At 34.8% G+C, this 24,880-nt stretch overlaps 2 protein-coding genes across 5 annotated transcripts in view; one reads left to right on the forward strand and one right to left on the reverse strand.

Moving 5' to 3' along the window:
* Window positions 1–18,810, forward strand: part of LOC106673751 (cyclic nucleotide-gated cation channel subunit A) — a 353,803-nt gene extending 334,993 nt beyond the window's left edge. For all 4 annotated transcript variants that reach the window (XM_024225512.1, XM_024225513.1, XM_014405961.2 and 1 more), the window contains 8 exons: window positions 1,888–2,050; window positions 9,802–10,248; window positions 10,723–10,970; window positions 11,025–11,180; window positions 13,787–13,952; window positions 14,016–14,249; window positions 14,309–14,426; window positions 15,479–18,810. In XM_024225512.1, coding sequence (XP_024081280.1) covers window positions 1,888–2,050; window positions 9,802–10,248; window positions 10,723–10,970; window positions 11,025–11,180; window positions 13,787–13,952; window positions 14,016–14,249; window positions 14,309–14,426; window positions 15,479–15,602 — 1,656 coding nt within the window. In that variant the 3' untranslated portion in view covers window positions 15,603–18,810. The remainder of the gene's footprint in view (window positions 1–1,887; window positions 2,051–9,801; window positions 10,249–10,722; window positions 10,971–11,024; window positions 11,181–13,786; window positions 13,953–14,015; window positions 14,250–14,308; window positions 14,427–15,478) is intronic.
* An 18-nt stretch (window positions 18,811–18,828) lies between these two features.
* Window positions 18,829–19,636, reverse strand: LOC106673753 (MIP18 family protein galla-2). The gene is made up of 3 exons (XM_014405965.2): window positions 19,411–19,636; window positions 19,256–19,335; window positions 18,829–19,187 (listed from the first exon to the last, which is right to left on the reverse strand). Exons 1-3 carry the CDS (start codon window positions 19,538–19,540, stop codon window positions 18,906–18,908), a joined length of 492 nt encoding a protein of 163 aa, XP_014261451.1. The 5' UTR covers window positions 19,541–19,636; the 3' UTR covers window positions 18,829–18,905.
* Window positions 19,637–24,880: the final 5,244 nt, after the last annotated feature.

Genomic DNA, 24,880 nt, shown 5'->3' on the forward strand with positions numbered 1-24,880 from the left:
TCGCTCTCTATATGCAGCCAAGGTATTGCACCCTTCAATTAGATAGGGCACATTGAGCAACCTTTCTCTACACGCGGGACACAAACGCAGGCTTTGGCACAAAAGTAAGTGTCCGAGTTTCAACCTTGCATGGCCTATTCTTAACCGAGTGAAAACGCGAGACCGTCCCGCACGAGGATGGGCGGCTGCCCAGTTCGAGTGTGTTTACTATACAGTAGAACTTCTCTTTAACGGACCTCCTTGAGTTACCAAAATTTGTCCGTTAGAGAGAAGTGGCCACTAAGGGGAAGACTGAGAGGAAAACAAATTCAAAGTAGTGAAAGAAAATATTACAATAATTACAGCTATCCAGCCATACTAAAAGCAATTATTTACACAAAAAATTAATTATAAAACATTACTTCAAAAATATCTGACAAAAATCACAATGTCATAGTTGAAAAAAATCACATGGATACAAGTTATTATTTTTAGAAATAATCGCTTATTTTCTTTTGGACGTTCTTCGTTTTGATATGTATGAATGAGTGCGGAGGACATTTGTAGAAACAGAGATATCAGGGCCTTTGGGTACAAAATTAAAAGAGATTACGAAAAGAGACCCCTCTCCACTCATACAATCAAATTATGGAAAGCGAATGAAAAACATGACGTCAATACATCAGGAGAAATTCAAAGAATGGGAAACAAAAGTAACACGCGATTCACCCCAGCGTTCAAACCCGGGAAAAAGGGTCGTGAGCTACCCGGCTATTCGTTAAAGGAGAAAAAAGTTATAGTACAAGGCTGAATGAATGTCCGCTGGATGGAAGTTCAAAATTGATTAAACCCACAGAAAACAATCCTGGAATTCGAAAATGTCCTCTACAGAGGGAAGTGCTCTAAAGAGAGGTGTATGTTAGGAGAAATTTTAATGGACATTCCAAGTAGACATGGTTATAATGACAAGATCTGTTTTGGTTTTAAATAACCCATTGTTTATTGTTCATTTCGTTTAGGAAAAGTGTTAAAAGTCTTAAAAAGTCAAATTCGAATTATATTTAACAGTAAAAAAAATCCTATTTTACTTTCGTTTGTATAATTTTTTTAACTAGCATTTTTTACATTCCCGACGCTTGTAATCAGCAATAATATGTAAACTGAAAGGTTTATGCCTTCTATTTTCTATATTTTATATTAACTAAACATCGTACAAAACATACATCACCAAGAAGAAAGTATATTAACGGTTAATGGTTATGAGCAAGTACTGGTTAAACTACCTTAATGTAAATAAACAATTCAAATAATTTGAATCAAAAATTACATCAGTCATTACAGTTTTCTATTAGCATGATGAAATAGCAGAAAAGGTGTAATATTTCATCTTTCTTAAATATGTGACTTATTACCAGTAAAAACGCATTATTTGTGTGTTTATATCCTTCAATAGGTAATATTTTCTATGAAAGAATTTGATGATAAACCTAATTGAAAAGTACGTGCTCTATTCGGTTGTATTATTCTGCGTTTGAAATGATAACAGCTATTTAAAAAAGAGAGTAAAGGTTACAAGGTTATATTTAATTAAACAAACACACACCCTTCAGGTCACTGTATTAATTACAGTCTGGGATAAAGTACAGGATTAAATTTACAAAACAGCTGCAGGCTACTGACAATGAGCGGAAGCCAATTAAGAACAATTCGCTTAAGGGGAAGCAAAAACCCTACAAGATAGTTTCCGTCGCAGTCAAATAAATTAATCGTACAAACATTCCTTGTTAAAACGTCAATGAACCATCCTCAAGATAAATACGTACAAGAAAAACTGTAAAAAAACCTGATATAAATTATTTTTTGATCAATGATGCATTAAATATTGTTAATTTCTGTACTTTTTTTCAGTGGTTGGTTTTGGTGACCATAGCCATCCTTTACAACCTTGTACTCGTTATCGGCAGGGCAGTTTTCTGGGAGCTGAACAATTTGACACCGATTGTTTGGTTCTCTCTCGATTACTCCTGTGATTTTATCTATTTTTTAGACGTAATTATTCACGCTCACGAAGGTAAGTCTACTTCATACTAACTTGAATGTATCCTGGTATGCCTATCCTGGGTGTGTTTGTCGATAGGTTATTAAATTAAATTACATTAAAGGTTCATCAACCCGCAAATCACACAGAGCCGTTAGGGATTTCTAATAATGTCGAGTAATACACAACAATGTTTTAAAAGAGTGTTTTATAGTAATGATAATTTTTGGCCCAACTTGTTCGTCCTGGCAGGCGGTTCTAACATAATTGATGTTTGCAGACAGCCCCACCTTATCCAAACATATTATTGGCCAATATCGTTTTACATATCGTTTTCAGCAAATTACCCACTCGGCATCAGGTAGAAACAGTTTATTTAAAAGATGAGGGGGCGTAATTTACATTCTCTTAATTTTCTTATCGATGAAAATAATACTTCATCGTATAAATTTTTCATCCATAATGTGCTGTTTTTTTTTAATGTTTAAGTGTCATTAACATGTTTGCAAGTGTCTTTGGACAGCTGAAAGTATGAGGTCGAAATCGTTACATTAACGGACAGTGTTCATTAGTCCACTGATTAACAGTAAGTACAGGCGGACGATAAAAAGTGCTTCGTGGTGAAAGTGATGAAATCGGTCGTTTTTGGTATTGTTTTTGATATGGGCTACCTAGTTTTGTACTTCAATTATTCATAGCGCGGGTCAACAAATACTCTCCCCGGTTTAACGGACAATGAAGTTTGAGCGGTAAATTTGTTTTGTACCAAAAAAAGTTTGATGTATAATTAATTACAGTAACAAATGGAAACAGCCGGCCTGGTGCCGAGTTACTCAAGTTAGGACGAGCGACGCCACTATTATTGGACTGACGGTAAAGTTCAATAGAACATTTCATCCACAAAAAGCAACATTGACTGATGACTTTATTATCATAATGGGTTATAATTGATGAGAAATAATTTCTCAGGGGAGGATGAAAGTAGTTTGGGAAACTAAATATACTCAGTCAGACTAAGCAGTTTAACTGGTTTGGTTTGTAATTTGGTATTTCAAAAGTATCATAACTTTTTGAATTTTTTTCATCATTCCTTTCTATTTTGGTAGTAAAAAATCTATAAGTGAAAACAGTAAAGACTATAAAAAATGGGAGGAAAATCAGTGCGAAGGACACTAAAAGTGAGTTAGAGGAGAACTAGACTAACTAAAAGAGAACTCGAGAAATGAAAGAGTAACTACATGAGTAAGGGAAATACAAAGAGAGAGAGAGAGAGAGAGAGAGAGAGAGAGAGAGAGAGAGAGAGACAGACAGACAGACAGACAGACAGACAGAGAATGAACGAACGAATATGTTTATAAAACATCTCGCAAATTAATATTTAGGTCGCAAACGACCTCTTTTAAAATTAACGAGAAAGAAGGAATGAGAGAGAGAGAATAAGAGAGAGAATAAGAGGGAGAATGAATGGATGAGTAAGGTATTATTTAAAAAAACCTCGCAGGTCGTGAAGACCTCTTTTATTTTTAATTCACTTGAGATAGAGAGAGAAGAAAGTCAGAGAGAAAGAGAAAGAGAGAGAGAGAGAGAGAGAGAGAGAGAGAGGGAGAGAATGAATATCGTTTTACTTGAAAAACCTCGCAAATTGAGATTGCGAAGACCACTTATACAATAATTAAGGAGAAATAAAAAATTAACTTGAGATAGAGAGAGAAGAGAAAGAGAGAGAGGGAGAGACAGAGAGAGAGAGAGAGAGAGAGAGAGAGAGAGAGAGAGAGAGAGACAGAGAGAGAATGAACGAACGAATAATAAAACATCTCACAAATTAATATTTAGGTCGCAAATGACCTCTTTTAAAATTAACGAGAAAGAAGGAAAGAGAGAGAGAATAAGAGAGAGAATGAATGGATGAATAAGGTGTTATTTAAAAAAACCTCGCAAATTGAGGTCGCGAAGACCACTTATACAATAATTAAGGAGAAAGAAAAAATTAACTTGAGATAGAGAGAGAAGAGAAAGAGAGAGAGAGGGAGAGAGAGAGAGACAGACAGAGAAAGAATGAACGAACGAATATGTTTATAAAACATCTCACAAATTAATATTTAGGTCGCAAATGACCTCTTTTAAAATTAACGAGAAAGAAAGAAAGAGAAAGAGAATAAGAGAGAGAATGAATGGATGAATAAGGTATTATTTAAAAAAACCTCGCAGGTCGTGAAGACCTCTTTTATTTTTAATTCACTTGAGATAGAGAGAGAAGAAAGTCAGAGAGAAAGAGAAAGAGAGAGAGAGAGAGAGAGAGAGAGAGAGAGGGAGAGAATGAATATCGTTTTACTTGAAAAACCTCGCAAATTGAGATTGCGAAGACCACTTATACAATAATTAAGGAGAAATAAAAAATTAACTTGAGATAGAGAGAGAAGAGAAAGAGAGAGAGAGGGAGAGACAGAGAGAGAGAGAGAGAGAGAGAGAGACAGAGAGAGAGAGGGAGGGAGGGAGCGAGAGAGAGAGAGAGACAGACGGACAGACAGAGAGTTACAAATATGAACTATTTGTCTAGTTTCTTTATTATCGCCCTTTTAAAGACGATTATTATATTTGAATTTATTTAAATTAATTGTGTTAGAGAAGAAATGAGTGTGTTTCGAGGAAGAAACTTACATAGAAAAAGAGGAATGTGACTGAAATTAGATAATAAGGCACTAGGAGCAACAGTTCCGGACAACCTAGAAGTCATGATGGTTAGTATCACGCATAAACAAAATATAAAACGTAAAGGTTTGACTTCTATGGAAGTCGAGCTTAATGTTAACATTAATAGCGACATTAATGGCATTACGCTATTAATGTTGTTATTCTGTTATGCTACTTGTTGTTATGCCATGTTATTAGCAAATAATGTTATATTTTAACAACAAATGTTACGCTAAAGAGCTAATAACCTGTATAAATGGTATGAAAAATGTGTTAGAGGAGAAAAAGAGGTTGAGATGAGTGATGTGGTGGAGAAAAGGAGAGAACCTAGGTGAAAACATTCTCTCTCTCGCTTTAGCTGCTCCCTCTTCATCTGTTTCTCTCTCACATACAGACATACTCACGCACCAAAGCTTTCTCATGTTTATCTACTCTCAGACCACAATGTAACCTCTCAACCGAAAAGCTATTCAACCAACACTGCCTCAACAGCTTGTGTTAATCATTTTCAATATAATTCAGTAACAAAATATTTCTCGTTTTTTCTTTCTTTGAACAATTAATGTTTTTTCATTATTCATATTGATATCATGGGTAAATAACCGGACAAAATTGAGTGATATGTAAAGAAATAAATCGTAAGGATGGAAGGAAAGATTAAATACATAATAGAGAACATAAATTCTACGTTTCCATCGAGTTTCAAAGGAAGAAACGTTATATTGAGCAAACACGGAGACAGCCTATTCGCTGATATGGATTTCATTCAACGGGCAAGCTTTAAGCATTTAAGCTCTCCATCTGGACCAAACGTTTTAATGAAAGCTAAGCTGTTTGATGATCTCCACATCTACCTAAAAGTACTTGCAAGTATTTATTTAATAATATTATTTTCTTTTCCTTTAGAACAAAATTCAATGAAGTATGATTGAAAATAGAGGATGAAACAATAGTTACGAAATGCGGTTTGCAGAAACTTTACGATTTAAATTTGAATAAAATTTCACGGTGTTATCCTAGAGTTTTGCCTTGCAGGTTAATAATTAAAATTAAAATGTTAAAAAATCTCACTTAGTATTTGCGTTAAATAATAATAATAAAATAAGTACTAACAATATCCAACTTCTACAAAAAAACACACCTTAATAAAAATTTAAAGAAAAATATTGTTCAGAATAGAATTTTTTGCAATAGTTTTTGTTTTTAAATTAAAGAATTATTTTCTTTGGATATTTTGAACATTTTTTATTAATGAAAACAAAAAATCCAAGTGGGAGCAGGTTTTAAATTAGATTAGACAATAGTAAACAAAATAGTTCTATTTACTTCTTTAAGATTATTCATTTGTTTTATTTTTTCCTTTTGTGTCATCCTCTCCTTGTAGAATCTGCATATAAGTACCGTTCGGTAGAATCGGTCGTCGACCTCTCTTTTTCTGAAAGCTTATTCCATCGAATTTTACCTAGCAGGAAGGGAAAAAGAGGGTGTTGGCCTCCATCCAAGGTATGATAGTATTATTTACAGCCTCACAGTCTGTTGGGTTTCGATCCAATCGTTACTATCCGGCCCTCCCTGCCTCGTAAATTCCCACTAGAATAAATACACAGTTAGGCAAATATTACTTCTGTACTCCGCTCTCCTTCGATACCAGATCCAGAGGGTCGTCTTGTAAGAAAATGCATAAACAATGATTGTTATTATTATTTTATTCCGTTCTCGAGAGAGCACCCTATCGGGTCACGCCATTATCATAATTCGATGTTCTTCTTGTTAATTGGATTCCGGAGACAAATTCGAACTGAGTTTTGTTTGGAAACGAGCGACACCCGGAAATAGTTACACTAAAGTAACTATCAAAGTTTGAAACTATAAGGTTAGTGTTAGCCCGTAAGTCCTTGCCTTTAATATAGCCTAGAGTAGGGCTTGCCAACGGCGGGCAATATAGAAATATTAATAATTACACCAATAAACGTAGACTGAATCAATAAAACTAACATAGAACAAGTATTAAAGGGCGTCGGTGTCCGAAACCGTTAAGGCGATGACACTCATCACTGTTAAGGTAAACCCGGGCTCGAATCCAGCGGCCCTGCATTCGAACCGACATAACATGGGCTTTTTTTCAAAAACGTCAACAGCTACTTCTAAATTTGAGATTTATAAAGACTGCCGAAAGTAAAGCTCAGGGTGTGATTTACGCGAAGGTACTTCCAAAAAGTTCAATGGTTCCAGTTAAATGGCGACGTCATTGTGAGGATACACACCGAGAACACCGGAAGAAACAGACTGATTTTTCATGAGGAAGTATTGAACTGGTTGCCTTTCAAACCTTCATAAAAACTAATGCAAAACCTGTTAATGAAAACTCACATGAAGAGTCTCACTTGATAAAGTTATTGAGTGACACAGGCAGGCAAAGCTTATACCATTGCTGAAACCCTCATAAAATCGTGTGTTAACGATATTGTATGTTGCATGCTTAACGGAAAGGAAATAAAACATAAGTTCGCTCTTTACAGGATGCCATAAATACCTATGTAATTTTAAATACTGGAATGAGAGGGATCCGCGCTAGATTTTGTTCTGCGAAAGAGGTCTACTGGCTAAAACGGTTGGGAAGCCTTCGTCTGGAGGTACCTGTGTAAACTCGTGATACAGGAATATGCCGAGATATTGTACTACGTTGTATTATAGCATAGTTATAAAACTATTATCAGTTCATAAATGATCAGACTTCATTTTAAAATAAGTCTAATTGTATTCAACTAATAAACTACTAATCGTCTCATTGAAACACTTTATTTTAAGGCAAATAAAACTTGATTATTTATCAAATTTTGTGTCAGCGTAAATCAGCAAACACAAAAAAGAATATGATAAAGCTGTTACAACCTCCGCGCTACAATTTACTCTTCGCCACCATTCATTATGCAGTAAGCTTCAAATTAATTAAACTGTCGGAATGTTATGGTCTTCCACATTTTCTTTCTCTGCCCTAAGGTTGTTTACATGGATATTATACTCCAATGTCTGGCTTGGGTTCATACAAAGTTCAACTGGAGAAGTGCAGCTTCTAAAATAAACTTTTAGTACTTCATATGCTTTTAAAATAAATTAATTTGCATTTATTCTATCATTAATGAATTATTTACTGGCATGAAATAAAAGGTGTGTAAATGCTTATTCGGGTATTTACTCGGTAATAAAGAAAATCCAAAAATATCACTCAAAAACAAAAACCGGACACTTGTATTAATTTGTTTATTTTATATAATAATCAGGTATAAAGATTAATAGTTGACTTGAAATGTAAACAAAACCGCTCAATGGAGACAACCTGGGGTTCAAAAACTCAGGGAAAGGAATTGTTGCAACGACAGTCAAGGACCTAGTACTTCTTAAGAGAAGGATAGAGTCTATTGACTAAATTAAGAAGTTATAAACTTCAAAAAGCCAGAAGGCAGCAGTGCTTGGGAACAAAAGCTCCCATTTCTTGATCTCGGTTCATCATCATAAATGTTTCCTGCAATAATGCCGAGATTCGTAAGTAAAGATCGGAATTTCCTGCGTAAAAACCTTCAAAATCCTGGAAATGTACAAAAATACATCAAAATCGTGCAAAAACGTCTACTAAAGATTTAACTTCCCATTTAACATAGAAAAATCGTATATACATAATAAAATCTCTCCTCTCCTCTCCTCTCCTCTCCACTCCACTCCTCTCTCTCTCTCTCTCTCGCTCGCTCGCGTTCTCTGTCTCTCTCTCTGTCTCTCTCTCCTCTCTCTCTCCTCTCCTCTTCTCTCCTCTCTCTCTTCTCTCCTCTCCACTCCTCTCTCTCTCTCTCTCTCTCTCTGTCTCTCTCTCCTCTCCTCTTCTCTCCTCTCTCTCCTCTCCTCTCTCTCTCTCTCCTCTCCACTCCTCTCTCTCTCACTCTCTCTCGCTCGCTCGCGTTCTCTGTCTGTCTGTCTGTCTGTCTCTCTCTCTCTCTCTCTCTCTCTCTCTCTCTCTCTCTCTCTCTCCCCTCCCCCCTCTCTCCCTCTCCCCCTCTCTCCTAATAATAATATTTTTATTGTACTATTTGATTCTTGAGCTTATTTTATGGCACTTTTACTGAAAGGAAAATTTTGATATGTATAACCATTTCTGAGTTATAACCTACGGAAGACGTGTGAGGGTGGAATGCTTTTTGTAACAGCAAAGTGGCCCTCCCTGTTTATTTCGAAAACGATTAGCATTAGCAAGTTGATTTGGGATAGGAATCGCCTCAGAATAGAGTATGGATCATGGGGTTGCGTTTGCGCTTAGCTTATATTACTTTTTGGGAAAAAAAGAACTCTTTTTACAAAAATGCATTTTTTAACAAAGTTAAAATTAAATAATAAAGTTAGTGTCATTTCCCAAATAAATGAAAAAGTTACGTTATCTGTTACCACCTCGCGATTCCTAGCCAAAATTCACTTGGGGTTTGTTGTATAGGCCATTTTTTGCTATTGCTAATAGTTTTTGAAATAAACCAGGAGGGCCATCTCGGCCATCTCCTCCTGATCCAGAGGGAGACCCTGCTTCCTCCAAAAAAAGACGTATTTTAACTATTTCTTCCTGTACAAACAGTAGATAGCTATTTATTATTTTATATTGTTTTATATGGAAATTTGTAATGTTATTGTTATGACACATAAGGAAACGCTTCTTTTAAAGAATTCATAACTAGTACTTTTAAAATGTTCTTATTTTATCGTCCATAAAGAGACTTACTTGTGTCTTTGGAACATTTCCGCTTGAACATTTACTTCGGCAATGCAGGACCCCTTTTTATACAGAGTGAATGACAGTGGTGTAGAAACTCCTGGACCCTTTGTTAACTAAAGTTGTACAACTTTTGACCGGTTTTTGTTTGAAGTCGACGAGGTTTAACGGTACGAATGAGAATCAGAGTTAGCCCGCCGAGAAAACTGCTTCAAGTTGGTCTTCATTCTCCTCCTCGGTTTTGTTATTTTTATTGTTATTTTATTTTTAATGGGTGAAGAATGAACAATATATCCTCACTAATTTATAATAAAAACTTTGATGTTTATATATTTATTTTTTGTAGGTTATTTGGAACAAGGAATAATGGTCAGAGACCTCGGTAAGCTAAGGCAAAACTATATAGAGACGAGGCGGTGGGTCACTGACTTGCTGAGTCTGCTGCCGACGGACCTGTTCTACATATGGTGGGCACCGAGCAAATGCCACAAAATGGTACCATGCCCGGTGATCGTGCGTGTCAACAGGCTGTTCCGTCTGCCGAGGATGATGGAGTTTTTCGACCGCACTGAGACCAGGACGGGCTATCCAAACTCGTTCCGTATATGCAAGGTGGTATTTGCAATAATCGTCCTGATCCATTGGAACGCCTGCTTCTATTTCGCCATCAGCTACGCCATTGGGTTCGGCACCGACAACTGGGTCTACAACCTGACAGGAACAAAGAATTCCTCCCTGTCCAGGCAATACATCTACAGTTTCTACTGGTCTACACTCACCCTCACCACCATAGGTGAGAATTAAAACAATAACTGTACTTAATGATTTTTTGACCAAAGATTTTGTCTTAATTACCACGGTTTCATCTTATGTGAATTTGTAATTGTCTTTCTTTTAAATATATTTTTGGAAGAAAGAGAGAGTGTGAGAAATAAAATGACAAAATAAGGACTTGAAGGCATAAGGTGAGAAAGGAAATGATAAAATTGTATGGGATATTCGGCAAGAGAGAATATGCAGATGAATGCATAAGAAAAAAGGTTAGAACTACAATAGTTATTTGACATTGTTAGCAACAATGAGTTGAACTGAACATAAAGTATGCAGAGAAAATGCCTAAAAGTTCTAAATACCCAAAACCACTTTGTTTTAATATTGTGCATAGCATTGTGTTGTTTTATTATTATTTTTTAATTATGCCTATCTCGTCAAGGGATATAGCATGTTTTTGGCGGCAAAATTTATGGTAACACTTTAATAATTACAGGAGAGACGCCCCAGCCGGAAAATGACCTAGAGTACCTATTCGTTGTGGCCGACTTCCTCGCCGGAGTCCTGATTTTCGCCACGATCGTCGGCAACATCGGCAGTATGATCAGTAACATGAACGTGGCCCGTGTCGAGTTCCAGAATAAAATGGACGGCGTTAAGCAGTACATGGCCTTCCGCCGAGTGTCAAAGGAACTGGAAGCGAGGGTCATCAGATGGTTCGCCTACACATGGGCGAACAAACAGGTCAGTAATTTAGCAATGAAATTTTATATAATTTTACGACATGTCGTTATTCAGGCTTTGGACGAAGACCGAGTCTTAGCAGCTTTGCCAGACAAACTGAAAGCTGAAATTGCCATCCATGTCCATCTGGATACATTGAGGCAAGTCAGGATATTCCAAGACTGCGAGCCGGGCCTACTGGAAGAACTAGTCCTCAAACTCAGGCTACAGGTATTTTATAACAGAAATATATTCTAACATTATACCCTATACAATATATTTTTTGGCCATGCGATTAAGAGATGTACTCAGTTCAATTTGACCAAAGGGTATACAAAAGTATGTCAGATAGACAAGTAGCCGTCAAAGCACTCAGTTCAAACATCATCACCTAAAAATGCTAAATTGCAAAAGTAAACTAAACAGATTAGGTATGCAAAATAAAGCCACCCTCTATTGTGTCACAGAGCATGTGGGAATGACGGAGAGTGCGGACACCCTTGCAAGGAAGGGGGCTGCTATACCGCAGATAGGTCCTGGGCCCTAGGGTCCATCTCTGCCATAGGGATTCACATTATTAACGAGTGTGTTACAAGGATACGACCAGGTTGGTGTGTCACGGATTTGGACCAAACCTTTTTTGGTGATTCTACACTCCAAAATATCGGAAACGTATCCGCCACTTCTTGTCAATGTCCTGGTTTTGCAAAAAAAAATTGAAAGTAGAAATTTTCCTTTTTTTTATATTTTCATTTCGCCGTTTTTCTTCCTCAAATCAATTATCTGAATATATCGTTTTATAGCATATTTTATGTAGATTGCAATAAAAAGCAAAGTAAAAGCTATCAAAGTTTATTAATAACGAATTTTTTTTAAATATATATTTTTCAAGTAAACTAGGTCATAAACAATTTTATTCGTGAAACTGACATGAAATTTCGTTTTAGCATCTCTAGAGACCCCTATTTATAAATTTTTGTTTGAATTTAAATTTATAGATTTTTGGATCTAAAATTTTTCTGATTTTTATGTCATTCTCGGAATATCTGATTGAAATTACTATAATTCAAAAGTGGCACCATTTGAAAGAAGAGAAACGTAGCTTTTTACAACCTACGTACCATAAAAATACATAAAAGATTTCTATAAGAAAATACACAACATAGCCAAATTATGTGCCAGAAATTAAACGTTTTTTAAATAGAAATAACATTCCGAGTTTAATGTTTGATGCAATTATAAAATGCACTTGCCAATTCGTTTAAAACGAATTATCAACCATGAAATTCAGCCTCCTACGTTTGAGAAAAATTATGGTAGTGCTTACACTGCAAATGTCAGTCATGCAAGAAGGTCATCGAATTATCAGTCAAAAAATTAACTTACACCGATTTCCGCGAAAGTCGGTATCTAAGGGTTTTAAACGCTAGAATCGCTATAACGAAGTCAAATCCAAGTTTTTGTCATGTTCTGTCCTACTTTGCTTATGTAATGTTTACAAAAATATGCAAAAAAACAGTATTTTTTATTTAGTTTTTAAATCATACCAAATTAGAATATTCTGCGCATATAACAGGTTTGTTTTTCTCTTAACCAATAACGAAATTAATACACCAAAACTAATATTATTTTAATCTCTAAATAACCATTTATGATCATTTAATTGAGACTAAAATTAGATTTTGAAAAAAGCTTCGTTAACCTGATCGCTGAATATTCTTTTCTACTAAGAAAGTCGGCACCTAAGGTTTTATAACGCTAAAATCACGACAATGAAGCCAAATCCAAATTTTGACTATTTTCTGAGAATTCTGCATGAATATTTTTTCTCTGTTATATATATCCTACCATGAATGTTGTTAAGCTTAAGGCAATTAATACACATAAATTTTAATCGAGGGTTGAAAGATAATTTTTTAAATAATTTAGAAACAGAAAATTAAGTAACATTACATGGAAAGAAGCTTTTATTCCATAATTATTAGATATGAATTTTACATAAGGATGCAGAATAGACTAAACCCGTGCAACGCCCGTGTCATGCCGAACTGATGATCTGATATATTTATTGTTTTAATAATTTTTACATTATTTGATCTGTACCCTTATTTACCATTACATTTTACAAATGTGATCACAGTGATCACAAACCGTTTTTTCTCGCGATCACAGTACTAACGATAATGCCACCCTTGTTAGACAAAAAATAAATGAAAATGAAGAAACATTGGGATTCATTAATTGAACACAAATAATCCAAGAAACTTCTAGCAAGTTTTGCTAGGAAAGAAACAACAGAATGCATAAAAGAAGCACAAAAAATCTTTGAATCCTAACGGGACATGGCAGATTAAATGAACATTTTAAGAAGATTGGTATAATCTGACCCGGCATGTGCAGATTCTACAAAGAAGCGGAGGAGTCACCAACACACCTACTAACAAACTGTGGTGCTACATTTGTCCACAGGACTTGTTGGATGTACGACATAATAGAAGAAAATCAACCACTGAAACAGGGACTCCTAATCAAATTAGCTCTGAAACGGCCCATTATATTACCTACCATTAATATTACTTCTTACATAAAGTACATTCTTTGAAATATATATATATATATATATTGTAATAATGGGCTGTTTGAGAGCTAATTTGATTAGTAGTCCCTGTTTCAGTGGATGATTTTCTTCTAATACATTGTACTTAGAAAATTTGATTTCTAGTAAAATGGGACTTTTAATTGTTTTAAATATTAGGCTTCAAAAAACTCAGAGGCCTGCAATTGCTACAATTGCATCAACATGAGACCAAGTTTTTGTGTAATTCCAACTTTTACAGGTTTTCAGTCCTGGTGATTACATCTGCCGAAAGGGCGATGTGGGCAAGGAGATGTACATAGTGAAAAGAGGAAGGTTAAGCGTCGTGGCCGATGATGAGAAGACTGTCCTGGCAACGCTCGGTGCAGGAAGTGTTTTTGGCGAAGTCAGCGTGCTCGACATTGCCGGTACCAGTTTGCACATAATGCAGTGATTGGGATTATCTCAATCCAATTTTTTTTTTATCTCAGGAAACAAGACTGGAAATAGAAGGACAGCCAATGTTAGAAGTTTGGGCTATTCGGATCTGTTCTGCTTGGGTAAGCACGATCTGTGGAAGGCTCTGGCGGATTACCCAGAGGCCAGGCACAGCCTGATGGAAAGGGGTTGTCAGATCCTGCGAAAGGATGGCCTATTGGATGAAGATGCCTTCAAAAAGGCACAGGAGGAAAATGAAACCCTTAAAGACAAAGTTGACAGAATAGGTAAATTATCAGTTCAGTATGTATTAGGGCACTCTACTTTTATTTATTTTTGTGTTCAGACCAGTTGGTGGGAGACTTGCAGACAAGGCTGGCCCGGCTGCATGCCGAGTACCTCAGTCAACAAACTAAGCTCAAACAAAGACTCTCAAGAGTAGAGAAAAGAGATGATAAAAATTTGTGAGTAACATATCAATCTAAACATGATATTAATATAATTTAAATTCCCTAATTAATTGGTTATAAAATAAAAAACAACCAAATAAATTATTTTAAATATCTTTTATTAATTAAAATACCATCCATCACTCTCAATACACTTCTCCCAACGTGATGGCTATTTCTCTATACACTATGAATAGAATTTTCAGTCACTATTATTAACTAATTCTGTAAATGCATTTTTAAGGACTTTTAATCAATAAATTGTTTATGTTGTAAAACTTTGTTCCAGCCAAAAATGGTAGTTGGTAGGCGAGAGGTCATAAACATCATGATTTCTTAATATTGCCTTCTCCAAAGTAGTTCTGGATTAGGTCAATAGTAGCAATGTACTTTTTGAGTGTTTTAGCAACTCATGTCATTACAGAACATAAATTTGTCTTGTTTTATACCCTATTAAATCTTTTCAAAATGAATGATTTCTTTACACATCTGGTCATCTTGTCAGTTTCACTCACTTTAGAATGTTTGGAATTATCTTAGTAAATACTGTATGCAACACTTTGTATGCAACCGGGTTTGTTTCACTCAATATATCCTATATCTCTCTTACCAGTAGTGTTGTTTCAGTTCCTTGTGGTTTTGAACCATTCATCAATTTTTTAACTTCACTTTTTACCAATGGCAAAATGCCTTTTGCCCAAAACAGCATAAATAGACAAATGAGGATGACTGGAAACAAGCAAACCATTGTCTCTGAGGATAAATTCTACAATTTACTGTTGTTCTAATAACTCAAATTGCACGTTCTGGCCACACTTTATTTCATCCCTGCAGTCTTAACTTACCCCCTATGCTTCGGCACTCATCTATAAACTTGAGATGAAAGTGATGAATTATTTAATGAACTGATAGAATTTGGTATACATAAAACATTTATGAAATTTCTAATTATTTAGTGTCACAACATATTAATCACATCATGTAAATTTAAATTATTGAAACATTTTTTTTAAATATAAAAATGAGTATTTTTGAGAGTGTTAACATTTCTTTTGTGGTTGTTGCAGGAATCAAGAAGTTCTGCAGGAGAACAGGCTTTCTATTAATAGATTAGGCAGGAGGTCATTCCAAGGTGCCAACAGGGGTTTTCACATGAACAATATGAGGCAGCGTAAACCCAGCTCCGTATAGGGGTTCATTTCAATTTAGTGTGACAATTTGTGCTATGTGAGACTGTCATTCACCTGGGACACTGTGCCATGTTGTAAAAAAATGAAAAAGATGTTTAAAAAATATGTGATCTCATAAAAACAACCTGTTTGGACATTACAGGAAGAGCGGTACAAAATGTTTTTTAAATGCACTGTGAAAGGAATAATTCTGCCTCTGGGCTCATTTTATTTCATAAACCATTAATATGACATGATTTATTTGCTAAATTATTTACCAGTTTATTTTAATGGACAAATTTTTGTTTAAACTGTTAACTTTAAAACTTTTAACGAACTACTGAATTCTCTCTGGTTCCTTAATGCAGGGATGTAAGAATATTAATGTTATATTATGAAAGATAATAGTGTAGATAAATTGTTGTTTTTAATGTATTTCTATAACTAAATTTTGTTATATTTTTAACTAGAGTGTGTGGCATTTGTTTTCCCATGGGGGGTGGATCAGAAATATTGAAAAAGTAAAATCATTCTACACATTATAATTATTAATTATATAATTATTATATTAAAATACTTGATTAATAATAATTATTAATTATTATGGGGGGAAATGGCACCATCCCCTATTTATGTCGTATTAATATTAGTTTTAATAAGTTGAATAGAAAAAAGAAAAATTTTGATAATTTCAAAATAATCAATCTACTTGTATAAACGCACACCAAAGTTAAATATTTTTATTATATACTGTATTTCTTGATTGCTATGTATTAAGATGCAAATATAATTTTTGTAAGTTCAGCTAGCATTAGATTCAACACTCATGTCCTTTAACCTTTCCATTTTTGCCAATGTCCTTCTCGTGTCCCACAATAAATCACCACTATCTTAGAAATCACACATGTCATACACTACAATGCCTTTTCTCACAATCATCAGATACATATAGTTAATATACATATTTGTGTCCAATAATAAGTTGTTGATCAGTAATTCCAAAGTTATGAGTAAGCAGTCAGAACAACTTAATTTAAATACTATTTAAAGAAGTAATAAGCTGTAGGTGATAAGTCGCCAACATACAACTCAAGACAATGTAAGTTCCAACCAACCGCCCAGCAGCAATTACTTGTAAGTCCTCCCCTAGCTGGATCCCACCTTCTTCATATTCAATCAAAATTTTAGTAACACCAGCACCATAACACGGTATCTTGAAAATCATATCGTTTTTGGCACTATAAGTAATTTAGAATCTAATAAAATCTATTTAATGGAGACTAATATCACTATCACTGTTACTGGCTATGAGATCTCACGGCAATGTCCTCTTCAGTATGTGAGTTTTTAAATTTGAGGATTTAGGCCATTAGGAGGGTTATATGAAATTTGTACCAACGGGTTTGGATTGGTCATCTTGAAAAAAAAGCTTTTTTTTGTAAATGGTAAATTACAGCATTTGCCAATAAGACATGATCGTACTCTGTACCATGTCATAACTTCTTGACGTTTCAGTTATGTGTGTGGATTCTGCATCAAGCCTTTATTGATGTACAGTTCTAGGTACCGAACCTTGCCTGCAGTTGGGAGAGGGACATTATTGAAATAAAATGGAGCAGGGATTTTTTTCCCCCGGATGGTGAAGGACATTAGAAATGATAAAGATGGGGTGATATGTTGTTTAATCTTTTGTAAAAGGTTGTACTCACAGTTTTTTGTTTTCATCTATACAGATTTCAAGCTTAAAGCTTACCATGAGATTGAAGGATTTACAATCACCTCTCTCGATATAAACTATAAGAGTGAACCTGCTGCTCCCCCACCAATACGACATTCCAATGAAAAACTGGTTTTTATTGCTGCTCGATTTTGAACATGAATTAATTAATAAAAATTAAAATTAAATTAAAATAATATATTAATGCATTAATGATAATACAAAATTTCAAATCCCGCTTTTTGCACATTCAAACTTGATCAACTATAAAAACTTTTCTCATTGGAACGTTGCATTGGCAGTGTATTGGCGGTTGAAGTTCATTTCAAGAGATGTGGTTGTAAGTCTTTCAACTTGATGAGAAGCTTTAAGGTTGGATAGCTGAAAACAACAAACTGTAAGTAAAAACAATCTTTTTAAAAAATATGGTGAAGATTATATGGGTGAATTCTTCTCAATTGAATTTTATCTCTTCTTTTCACACCAAGAAGTAGCGTAAGATGTTGAATGTTTCTAGTAAAAATGACTGGATTAGAGTTATTTGAGAGGATCGCTGTATCATGAGCAAATGTTAGGGCCAGAACATTAATTTTCTAGGGAAATTTTTTTCAGTGGCCTGTGGAGTGACAAACTTGTAATTTGATCCTTGCTAATTATCTCAGTCTGCCTATCCTTGCTGTTCAGGTCTGTCAGACACATTTCGGTATTTCTACCATCTTAACCTTGAAAATGTGGTGAAGATATCAACAAAGTTAACGCCAAAACACTCACCCCACTCCTCAAAACTTTGAGACTTGACACCATAAAAATCACCCAGACCCGAAGCCAAATGCAAGATGCCGAAATGCATCTGACAGACAAACCCAGCAAGAATAAGCAAACCAAAATGATAGGTAAGCATCCAATTAAATTTCCTAGCAAAGTAATAATCTTTTGGAGGGTAATTTTATTTTATTATTATTTTTTTACCATTACCTATCATACTAGTCCACCTAACCTCGCTGACTCAGGCACATTTTGGCATTTCGCCATCTTAAGTTTGGGTGATTTTTATGGAATCAAACTCTGAAGGTGTTGTGAATCCAAAATGTGTCTGAATTAACAAAAATCAATGAGGCTAGGCAGTCTAGGATGATGGATAACTATCCAACATTTGAAGGTCATGACGTGCAAATAAGAGATAGGTTTGGAAGTCCGGGTAAAGGCAATTTGTGCAATATTTAAGGGAATTAGCAAGATCATTGATATGTGAAATGATGGGCAATCTAAAGGAAGGGGCAGTCCGGGATGAGGACTATTTGTAAATGGACTGAGAGGAATGAATGAAACTATTGAAGAACAGAGGACAAGACAGAAACTGAGGTACAATACAAGTTTTTTTATACAATTAACCATTTTAGTTAAGACCCTTAATTCATACAGCTTATACAAAAGTGCGGTTTTTTACATTATGCACTTATTCATCTTTGTTAAATTAAATAATAATAAACAGGATTTACTGGGAGTAGAGGTTTCCCTGAACAATACAACATGCAATAACAAAGAATATATTATATGTATAGCTTAACAATAAAGAAAGGCTTTAAAAGACAACAGCAGAGGAAGTTGTTAATTATAATACTTTTCTATTGTGGCCAAACACTGGTTTATAGTGTCAACCAGTGTACTGTTCTCAATGGCTGCGGATACTCGTTCCTTGTCTGCGAGTTGTTTATTGATAGCATCTTCTGTCGAATGAGTGCCTGGAGTGATTTTCACACTTACTTTGAACCTTGCTGGGAGTGATCGAATCAGCTGGACTTTGATCGTAAGTCCGATGAGTGTTGCCATACTGCAATGAGGGATCGTCGGTGTAAACCTAACATTTATCTTGTTGCTTTCATTGTCCACCTTAGACAAAAAGTCAACGATTCAAATTACATAAAAATGAAACAAAATTGATTTCCTGAGGTACAAACCTCTATATTGTTTATGTCGACAACATTGAGCTCTTCTAGAGTCAAAGGGTGTTCTGGATCATTAATATTCCTTATCAAATCTTTAAAAATAATTCAATTATTCATTTACACACTGGAATAATGCATTTATGATGGATATTGAAATAGATATTTACCAAAGACTTCCCTCTCGTCGAAATCATCGACGACGTTCTCGTCCCAGTCGTCAGCTGTCTCACACCTTTTGTCACTCTTTAAGAACAACTTCGGATTGATATTCTGCAAAGATAGCTTCCCAGCACCCATAGTATTTATAATAAAAATAAAAAATTACTGGAAAATTAGCCAATAAAGTAATACGCTGTTCACGATTGAAACCTTCTTAAGACTGTTTTAAAAGTGGTAGCAAATTGTCTACTACACAGGGGTGCCAACAGGGAAAGAAAATATTTATTCATTTTATTGAAACAATTTGCGGATGGGGCAACAAACTAAAAAACAAATCATTGTTGCAGATTTAAATTAATTTAATTGTTCTATTGAGATTGACCGATAAAACGAGAACATTATTTAAGTTATGCAAGTTTTCATTTATCAAAATAACGTTGATATACGGAATAACAGCAAAACACTACACACGAACGCGCGCACGAATGTCCCATATTCCGAGTTCCATCCTGAAATAAAATACGATTTTCAAATTTTTGTTCCTTTTTCCGTTTATTATTTGAATATGCATTTAAATATGCCATCACGTTAAAGTCTATATTTTTCAATTTTTTATTTCTTTTTTAATTTGTAATACACATAATTACAATTAATGAAGGTTTTTAGTTGAGATAAACAAGTCAATGTCACGAGCGGGATTCGAACCCACGATCTTCGGCTTGATACGCCGCTGCTCTACCACTAGAGCTATCGTGACCTCGATCCACTCGGACACCAACTTCCCATCTGCAAATTGCACAAAACCATCGCAACCACTGGAAAAATCAGCACATCAGAAACTTCACAGGGCGACGATTCCCTGGAACCCTCCTCGCCGACTGAAGAGAAGATGGCCGCGAAATGACGATAGTGAAAGTGATAATTATTATTAATCAATTATTAATTACACAGACTACATTTTAGTATCATTCATGATCACTACCAATGCATATTTTCTTCACTCTTGTTTTTAATTTTGTATATATTTCCTACCTCATTCTTACATGTTACCTATTTGAAAGTACTTATGAGTTCACTAATTTCATGGTCCGCTTGACTAATTAATATATTACAATTAATCCAACCCGATTACACGACATTTGAGAAATGGCAAAAAGGAGGGAAAATTCAAAAGGTGCGGTTGAGATGGGAAGTTGGTGTCCGAGTGGATCGAGGTCACGATAGCCCAAGTGGTAGAACAGCGGCGTAACAAGCCGAAGATCGTGGGTTCGAATCCCGCTCGTGCCATTGACTTTTTTATCTCAACTAAAAACCTTAATTAATTGTAATATATTAATTGATCAAGCGGACCACGAAATCCCAGTTCGTAAGTCCAAATAGGCTTAACCATGGTGTGGTAAAGCAGCCTTTTTATTTTTGAGAGAATCAGATCTTTCGTCAAGAAGTTGTGCAAGAGCTTTGTATCGTATCAATTCTCCTGTCGACCAAACCAAAATAGTTTTCATTAACCAACTTACTAATATTTCAAGACTATATTACAAACGTTTTCTGAAGAGCTACAATTGTATTTATACAGGTTTCTCCAAAGCTTTGGATAGTGTTGATCATACGATTCTACCGCAGAAATTTCAGCAATTAGGCATACACGGTAACTTATTTTGCATGCTGTTTAGAAGATCAAATGCTTAAAGTAAAATCAAAATCGGTAGTTCCACATAGTTTTGTAGGATCTTCTTGAGTTCCTCAAGGGTCGCACTTGGGGCCTTTTCTTTTGAAAATCTATATAAGCGATACCTCCGATTCTCTGCCATCCGTTATGACCATAATTTTCGCGAATCATTTAAAAACATTCTTAAAAATTAATTATGTTTATTACTGCATAGAACTTCAACATGCTTTCGTAAAACTTAATAAAAGTTTTTATCTCAAACCAGACATTACTGCGACCACTTTAGATATACGGATTGGTACTTTCTGCCAAGTCATCTAACATTCAGTGCACCCATTTCTTCTAATCAAAAGTCCTCGGACAAATCGTCAAAGCTTGTTACCACGTCACTAACCTCACTATCTACTATGACCTCAATATTCCTTTTGTCAACGAACTAATCGTACCCGATTCCCAAAATTTCAACCCAACCTCTCTATCCATCCTAATCCTAGCTCTATGTACACAGTTCCATCCTGAGAACCTGTCACGTTGCCTTAATCAAGATGGCTTCGAGACCTCTTTCTTCCATAATTTGCCAGGAATGACTAGTTTCCCAAGGCATGGGTCCTCCGGGTGCAGCGGTGGCAAGTTAGTGCTGTGACCATGAGAAAAAACGTTTCTGATCATATTCTTATACATACTAATATGTATAGGGCACACATAAAATAAAAAATAATTAGATAATTTTAATACAGATTTCAAATTTTTCAATTCATTAAAAAAAAATTTTAATCGTAAATCTTTTTAAATTTATGTATAATTATCCCCTTTGTACTTTGCTGTGTGTGGTATTTGTCATCGGGAAACCGTTAAATACGTAAATGTTTAGTTTTTCATTCAAAATTTGTTTACCTTGCCAGATATGGTTTTTAACTTAAGATTCAATAGCTTAAAATAGATTAAGTAAAATTGTGTCTTTTCTTGTACCTACTGATACCAGTAGAATGATGTAATATTAAAAAAATTGTGATTTTTCAAATATTTTCTTTTCTCGTTTTCTTGTTCGTCGTTTGAGATCTCTATAAGACGAGGATGAAATGAAAGTTTATTTTTTATCTTGATCCACTCTATTCCACAGACGTAGATAAGCAAAAACACGCTTTCATAAAATGTAGTCTTTATTTATTTATTTTTTTAACAAGGATCGATTTCGAGTGCTGCCCGCTCTCTCTCTCTTCAGATGTTATGACTTAAAAGTATAAAAAAAATCAACAAATATTAAAAATTATGTTAACACTTAATAAAAGAAACTTACGTGCCTAGTGAAAATGAAACAGTGAAGGATACAATTTACACAATATACAATATAAAATAACAATATTATCAATAAATGATAACTTAGATATCAAGATTTATATATATCATTTATAATATGAAATATTTATTAAATAACTAATAATATAAATAAGAAGAATAAATAAAGTGAACGAGACGTCACTTCATAAACAATGCTTTTATTGCAAGATTCATACATTTTTTCTTCGAATCGTTATCTCGGTTGGGCGCTATGAAAGATTCACAATGTCCATTGTTAGAACCGTGAGTGGGAGATTTGTTCAGCTCTCAGATATCTGCGACTTACAAAAGACAAGGTCGTAGATCTCCCACCAGGCCAACACCTTGTTGCCATAGATCGTTCACCTGATGCCAGCTAAAACCTTATGAAATACAAGGACGGCAGAGGGAAGTCAAGGCAAAGACGGAAAAAATGCCCGACCGAAAGTCAGAAAACAAAAGAAAGCTTTATAATCTAGAAACTCGTTGACAGATTATAAATATTATCAACTTATGTCGCATTTATCGCAGACGAAATATGAGAAAATTGTCGACACTGTTGCCAATTTCCTCGTTAAATCATTCCCAGTATCGCTGAACGGTAGCGTTTCAGGGAGAATAGAATAAAGATTAAGGAAAGATTTGCACAAACATATATAAACGTGAGAAAGAAGACTGATAAAGAGAAAACATGGATCTCCATTATATAAAATCAAGTTCGACTCTATAAGTTACTAACAATTAACAGCGGGGGGGGAGATGAAGAAATATATACAGATATAGTTGAGTTATGAATATATGTGAGTTAAGGATATATATATATATANATAGAGAGAGAGAGAGAGAGAGAGAGAGAGAGAGTGACCTGAGACGGATGGATAGAAAGTTAGATCGATGGATAGATAGATAGATACCGTCGGAGAGAGGCAGAGAGAGGGAGGGGGAAAGAGAAAGGAGTGAGTACAAGAGCAAGATAAAAGCAAAAAAAGCTTAAGTGGCAGAACGAAGTAGAGAGACTGAACCTGAAGAGAAAGAGAGAGGAGGAGGGAGAAAAGGTGAGAGAGAGAGTGAGAAAGAGAGAAAACTAAAAGTGATATTTACAAGGAAAAACAACTCAGGAAGAAAGGTCACAGCAAGCGACTAGTGCTCAACAGGTTTTACATCTACACCTAATTAATACACACTAGTTAAGCATTTAAAACACCGCATTTCAAAACATAAAATGGCAATATTACTTTTATGTTAAACACAGTTGTAACAAGGAAGGAGTTGACGTTAGTAATATCTGTCAGGTTTGGAAGTAGGCATGTATGCATAACATTTCCCTGCAATCAGACCGAAAATTCTAGCGAACTGACCTAGAGAAAAAAACAAAATGTAGAAAATGAGTGTAACATAGTTTGGCTAAGATGGCCTTGCCATTTCAGATATTGCCAGATTGGTTTGAGCTGAAGGACATCAGTGGGTACATCAAACTCAGAGCAATATAAATAAGGTTTATTTCCTGTTGACAAAAAATATCGCCTATGAATTTTCTTTTGTGAAAACGTTGCAGGTCCATAAATAAACATTAGGCAGCCTGTTGTTTAATAGTATTGATTATCTTTGTTCCTGGTATCCTCGCTCTACTTAAAGGGCGTTAATCGGTTCTGACAAGAAGTAGACAAATTTCTATTCGCTCAGTTTGTAAATGTTTAAAATGTTATGCAAAATTTATATTTGAGCCTAATATAATATATCAATTTCTTTTTAAATTTATCGTTTTTGTGAAACTTAAAAATGGTTCTTATGAATGAAAATACGAAAAAAATATTGTTGTTGTTTTTATTTGACTATTCTGTTTGTTCAGTTTTATGTTTCTTAGCTAAAATCACGATTTCCGGTCTTCTCACTGGTTAAACCTCTTAAAAAACTTATGCCATACCAACCAAGTGGGAAACAGAATAAAGCTCATGCATTACCTTTGGTGGCAGTGCAATATATTATAGTTGGTGCTTTTAGCACTTTGTGGTAGTTACGGATGGCGGTGCTATTGATTCTCAACTTTGTACTCAACAGCTTTGTAGAGAGAAGGAGATTTGCAATTAAAACGCTTCGGTCTGTTCGACCAGAATGAAACAAACTGTAGCAAGGCAAAGCTTCTTTTAAAGGTTTGACCCAGCAAATATTTGCAAAAACAATCAAAATCCTCAACTTTCCCCTAACACATATTCATACTTAATATTGTTAAAAGGTTATAAAACGTTAAAAAAGTTTATTGAAGTTACAAAGAAATTGCATGTTAAACTGTTTTTAGGAAATTGATTTTTTCAATTTAAACATTTTAAATTTTAATTTAGATATTTCATTTGCTAATTTTTCTCACTTTCTTTCTCCCTCTTTCTTTCTTTTTTACTCTTAATCTCATCTTTTCTCCTTTAATATCTCTTTCTTTTTCATACTTCTATTTTCAAGCTTTCACCTTCTCCTTATTAATTTTTCACACTCGATTT

Source organism: Cimex lectularius, unplaced genomic scaffold (assembly GCF_000648675.2).
Source record: "Cimex lectularius strain Harlan isolate CLEC.00 unplaced genomic scaffold, Clec_2.1 scaffold6, whole genome shotgun sequence".
NCBI classification, from domain to species: domain Eukaryota; kingdom Metazoa; phylum Arthropoda; class Insecta; order Hemiptera; family Cimicidae; genus Cimex; species Cimex lectularius.

Excerpts from the sequence above, each read along its gene's own strand:
- LOC106673753 (XM_014405965.2), bottom strand. The coding sequence starts at position 19,540 with ATGGGTGCTGGGAAGCTATCTTTGCAGAATATCAATCCGAAGTTGTTC. Across the intron at positions 19,336-19,410 it reads CGACGAGAGGGAAGTCTTTG|ATTTGATAAGGAATATTAAT; the intron begins GTAAATATCTAT and ends TTATTTTTAAAG. Across the intron at positions 19,188-19,255 it reads TCGACATAAACAATATAGAG|GTGGACAATGAAAGCAACAA; the intron begins GTTTGTACCTCA and ends TTTTTGTCTAAG.